Source organism: Gigantopelta aegis, chromosome 7, assembly GCF_016097555.1.
Source record: "Gigantopelta aegis isolate Gae_Host chromosome 7, Gae_host_genome, whole genome shotgun sequence".
Taxonomy (NCBI): Eukaryota; Metazoa; Mollusca; class Gastropoda; order Neomphalida; family Peltospiridae; genus Gigantopelta; species Gigantopelta aegis.
This window is the reverse complement of record NC_054705.1, coordinates 5,553,901-5,559,900: the sequence shown is the minus strand read 5'-3', so window position 1 is coordinate 5,559,900 and position 6,000 is coordinate 5,553,901. Positions and strand designations below refer to the sequence as shown.

The 6,000-nt window shown below is 34.5% G+C and overlaps 1 protein-coding gene across 1 annotated transcript in view; it reads right to left on the bottom strand.

The window, feature by feature from the left end:
• Window positions 1–805: 805 nt before the first annotated feature.
• The window catches only part of LOC121376810, a 32,575-nt gene continuing 27,380 nt past the window's right edge, over window positions 806–6,000 (bottom strand). The window contains exon 2 of the mRNA XM_041504583.1: window positions 806–1,135. Within this exon, the coding sequence (XP_041360517.1) occupies window positions 1,078–1,135 (58 nt within the window). The 3' untranslated portion in view covers window positions 806–1,077. The remainder of the gene's footprint in view (window positions 1,136–6,000) is intronic.

Here is a 6,000-nt window from a genome sequence, read left to right as displayed (position 1 = left end):
AATCCACACACACTAGGCAACTCCGCACAGTAGGTAAATCCCCACAGTAGGTAAATCCCCACATTAGGTAAATCCCCACAGTAGGTAAATCCACAGTAGGTAAATCCCCACATTAGGTAAATCCACACAGTAGGTAATCGCATCAAAACATACAATCAAGAATTGATTGATTGATGAGCAAGCGGAAATAATTACATAATTTGCAATGTTATAGTTATTTAAAATTAACAATTACAATAATAAATAGTTTATAATTTATTTATTTATTAAAAACTACATTTTAAATATTACACACATTAAGTTGTGTACATACAAAGATATATGTTTCAGAGTTATATAAATCCAGTATAGAAGAAATATTGGTGTGGTAAATATATCTAGCTAATGAACTATAATAATAATAAGAATAATAATAATAATAATAAAAAAAATAAAAAAAAATAATAATAAACGACTACGAGAGAGAGAGAGGTGTTTGCAGGGTACATATTCTCCACACTATGTAGGTTTAGTAATCCAGTGTAGGTAATTTCCACAGAATATATATCCAAAAATGAAAAAACTTTCCTATTCCACAGGAGAAACTTTCCTATTCCACAGAAGGTATATCCAACATGAAACACTTAATAGGTAATCCGATATGAAAGCACAATAGTACATAATCAAACAAGAAATGATTTTCTTGATGGTCAAGGGGAGACAATTTCTTAATTTGCAATATAGTGTCCCGGACAGAGGAGCCGGCTGAGCTCGTCACCTGTGTTCAGGGCAGATGTTCACGTTAAACTCTGATTTGGTCTAAGAAGATAGTTGTAATAAATATTCAGATTTAAATATTTGTAGCTAAATTCACAATAACACATAATAATACTTAATTATTTATTACTAAGAACTTCTACTACATTCTAATTGTTTAAAATTCATTCAATAAATGTTACACTTGGTGGTGGCGAAATGTCTATATATCTGTTTTGTTGCGGTGGATGTTGCTCTTGATGTTGCTGTGGATGTTGCTGCGACTGTTGCTGCTGCTGCTGGTGTTGTAGGGCCGCCAGCAGGTTCGCTCCCCGACTTCTTCTAACTGTGTGCACACCACGTGCCTGTTCGAGTGGTTGTGGGACTCCTAGCCCAGTTCCTTGAAAACAATAAAAACAGTTTAATTTATTATTATAATCATTATTAAAGTTGATCTTCCTTCATTAGCACAATTTCCTGAATGGGGGGGGGGGGGGGGGGGGGATTGCTACATATTTAATGTTATGTTGGTACTTATTTGTACTGAAAACAAGATATTTGTTCAACAGAATTAATCATATATATAATATATTAAGAGAAACCCGTGTGGGAACTGGTTTCTTCTCATTTATTTGGAAAATAAATTTGTAACAATACATAACTGTAATAAATATGTTGACTAATTCGTTAAAGAAAACTCCAAAACACTTCTGATTTACTAGAGTTCTATATGATTTGCATACGCTAACTGGACTATAAGGGAGTTAACTCTTGTTACACTGTAAAAAAACCTCTCCAACATACGGTTGAAACCACCGTGTGGAATGGAGTGGAACTCTCTCCATAGGTGGGTGTTGGTAGTGCTGATGTTGTAGCTGTTGCTGCTACTCCAATCTCTCATCGGTAACGGCTAATGAAAGCATATCGCTCTCTTACTGCACCTCGCGCTCCAGCTGAGTGACAGCTGCAAGAATTTCCTCTCTGTGTTCCATCAGAGCACGGAACTTAGGTGCCGAAAAAGACAGGTGCTTTGTGCCTGACTTTGTAATTTTGTTTATGTGAATATATACTTCATTATTGACGCCCCATATTTTGATCATCGTATAGTCCTTGTAAAAACAAATAATTTGTTTACACTGATTCATTTAAAAAAATATGTTACTTCAATTTTATATGTTTTCAAAATAATATTCTGCGCAGAGTGATACAAACTGTTGCGTTTCCACTTTTATGGAACCGTATAACAATAACGTAGAAGGTCTAAACGATTGGTAGGTTACTATTAACCAATAGAACATCTGTAACCCATTTACCACGATTTAGTGACTTGGTGTTTTTCCTCCTATTGACTAGAAATAGCAAGCTATTAACCAACATTAAAAAGTGCTGGATCATGATAAAGTTTCTATTGACTATAGAAAATCATAGGTGGCAACTACATCTTTAATTTCAAATGATGGGAGATGTTTCTTTGAAATTAGAAATTCCACTTTCTTTTCAAAAAACCTTTTTGGGTTAAATACTTAATTGCCAAATGAAAAACATATTTTGGTTCTTCAACCTTCCAAGACTATTTTAAGACGTTACCATTGAAACACCAGACTTTGAGTCGCCTTTAATTTAAAAGCTTCTATTTAACTATAGAAATAACAGGTGACATCTGCGATGATGGTCTTGGGTAAAACTAATACTTAATAATAATAAACGTATTCAGTTTAGTCCACCGAGTGTGACTATTTGCTACATTTCTGTTCGATTTATGTTTGTACTTTAAAGGATTGAAATACTTTTTAGAAAGTGTTAACCTAGAAACGCAGAGTACATTACCCTACCTACATAACTTTATTTTAAAATATATTTGTAGTATTCAGTTTTAACATATTTGTTTTGCAAGCGATTATTTGAAAATAAAAACAATCTACATTGTTAATGTTATATGTGAAATTCGAAGAATAGTTGTTAGTGCAACGTTTAAACTATTTAATAACATATAGAATAATATGTTCTAGAGCAGAAACAAGATACTACACGGTTATTCATAACAGGATATTTATCAACCTTAACATAGAGTGTAGCACAGCACAGCATGGATTGTAATACTGTTTTAAAAATGTATATTGGAAGAAATAAATGCGTATGTACAACTTTCGTTAAAAATGTACAGCTTAAAAGATATAATTTCAGTGTTACATTAGTAATAATGTCACGAGAGAGAAAGCATGCTTATTAAGTTAATTTGGGTGTTGTCGATAGTTTTGTAAAGCAATGAGGGTAGGTGCACTGACATCACTCCATTAAACAGTTAGTGAGTGTACGCTTTTAATAGTTGCTCAACCGGTTTTAATAGTTCTATAAACGGTTTTGATAGTTATGTTTACATCATTGCTATAATTAAACAGTTTACAATTGGTTGTCAAAGTGAAGAAATGAAAATCGCGGGAAATGCATTGTTTTTCTTTTAAATATCACTGCGTCTACAAGTAACAGACACACTTTTGGTTGACACCGCTGCTGCAAACTCTTCCTTACTCCCGAATCTATATTATATAGAAGGTAACTGTTAGCTAACCTTTTTCAACAACGAAGAAATTAGTCTATTTCAAAGTGAACCACACAGATAAACATGAATTTAATCAGTTTTAAATATTTAGATGTTTAACATATAACTTTAGAAATAAATTGAATTTATTAAGATAGTTTAGTTGTTATAACTTGAAAATATGGTTTATTCACTAAACATTTCTAAAACAGCTTAGTTAAAAGATTATTATTATTTATTTGCAGGTTACTGAAAGTGTTCATGTGCAACATGTTAATATAAAATGTGATCAAAGTTTTAAACCAAATGTAATCAAAAGTAGATAGTTTAATATGTAATCCAGAAAAGATAGTTTAAATATGTAATCAAGAATGTAGTTTAAAATATGTAATCGAGAATAAATAGTTTATATACGTAATCAGGAATAAACAGTACTTTAAACCTTAAAAATGTCCTCTCACACGACATGTAGAATATTTTCCTGTGATGTTTGTCAGAGCCGCTTTTCAAAACATTCTGATCTTCTTAGACATAAAAGGAATTGTTTCAATCAGTCACACATTTTCATATGTGAACTCTGTGGTGACCAATTTACCAGAAAATATAATTATCACAGACATGTTAAAAGGTTTCATAAACATACTTTAAAATGTATAAACTGTTTGTATCAGTGTTCAGACCGAACCATGCTCGAAAATCACGTTTTAGCATGCATCAGTAGACCTCAAACGTATTCGTGTAATCAGTATCAGGGCATTTTTTCAACATTTAGAGATCTTGCAATACACAACTCTCGAAATCATAAACCGCAAAGAACATTTCAGTGTTCATTATGTCTGATAGACTTTATCAATGTGCATATGTTAAAACGACATTTTAAAGTATGTCGCACACAATCGGGGGGGGGGGGGGGGGGGGGGGGGGAAAGCGACGTACCAAACGAGCAAAGCCAGCTCCGTCAGTCAGTACTACATCTTCCCAGACTGTCGGTGTTCAACCCCATAATAAGCGACGCAAACCATCGGCCACCATTAGTCGTAACCCTGACACAACGCCCCCACCCCAGATTAATCTCATAGCTGCACAAGCCCCTTACCCACAATCAGATTCCCGACGAGCCACTTTCTCCAAACAGAGGTTGTAATAGACAAGCTCTGGGTGGTTACGTGAGAGAATTTGACTATGTCGGTACTGAGCAAGATAGGTCGGACTTGATGAGATTTCTAGTCGCACGTCGTCGTGACATTATTCGTGATATTCAATCAGAACTAAGAGAAAAACTATCGATAAAATGGGGTATTTGTGTACAAATTAAAATGTCAAAAGTAACCACAGAAGGTGAACAGACGTTTGTAGAACCATACTTCAAAAACAAAATGATTGTTGCTACAGAGACAGATGACTTAGCAGAACAATATTCTACTGCAATGAATACTATTATGATTAGATTAGACGACTATGAAGAAGAAGAGTCAAATCTTAATTTTGAAGAAGTCATTACCATGAAACTGACCGTTATTCGATTTCAACCTTTCAGAGGCGCGTCGTACATCAAATTACCTGTAGAGTTGAAGCGAAAGAACAAAAGTATCCTTAACATTCAAAACGATGATGACAAATGTTTTCTGTATTGTGTTTTGGCGCAACTGTACCCCGCTCCCATTCATTCACACCCAGAGAGAACGCATCACTATTTACCTCATGATGACAAACTGAATGTCAATGGTATAACATTTCCAGTTACACTAAAACAAATCTATTTATTTGAAAAACATGATGACTTGACTATAAATGTTTACGGTTATGAAGAAATTCCACCAGTGAGTAGAAACGAACCTAAAGACTCTCCACTCCAGAAGGTTGTATATCCCATAGGAATAAGCAAATCTTTCAACGTATCAAATAACCATCACATTGATCTTCTCATGCTAACAAAAAATACACTTAACGATAAACCAAAAAATCATTTCTGTCTAACCAAAAGTTTGTCCGGTTTAATAGCTTGTACGGAATACAGTGATCGACAACATTACATATGTAAAAAGTGTCTGTGGTCCTTTACCAGCGAAGAACGATTAGACAAACACAGAGATTACTGTTACCACAACGCTCAGATACTAGTTATGCCACCAGATGATGATGCAATCAAATGTTTTGGTGTCAAACAAAAGTATAAAACACAGCGATTTCCCTTTATTATATATAGTGATTTCGAAAGTGTTCTCGAACCCACATCCGAAAAAAATCGAATACAAAAACACGTACCGTGTGGTTACGCATACAAGATCGTAAGTATCCTAGATAAATACACAAAACCCCTGAAAGTCTACACCGGTAACGATGCGTCAGAACATTTTATAGAAAGCATTTTAGAGGAATATGAAGAAATAATGGACATTTTTTAATAATCCCGTTGACGTTGTGCTCACGACCGAAGCAAGATGGGAAATTGCTAACGCTACACACTGTTATCTGTGCGGTGAAGAGTTAGATTACAGTAGGCACGTTGACCACTGTCACCTCACGGGAAAGTTTAGGGGAGTCTGTCATGGTTACTGTAATTTAAATTTCAAACTGGAAAAAGAAGTGATATGTGTGCTTCATAACAGCGAACGGTATGACACGCATTTAAATCTACAAGCATCTACTAGGTTTGCAGACAGAAAACTCAGCTGCATTCCGCATAATACAGAACAGTTTCTGTCGTTCTCCATTGACGATGTAAT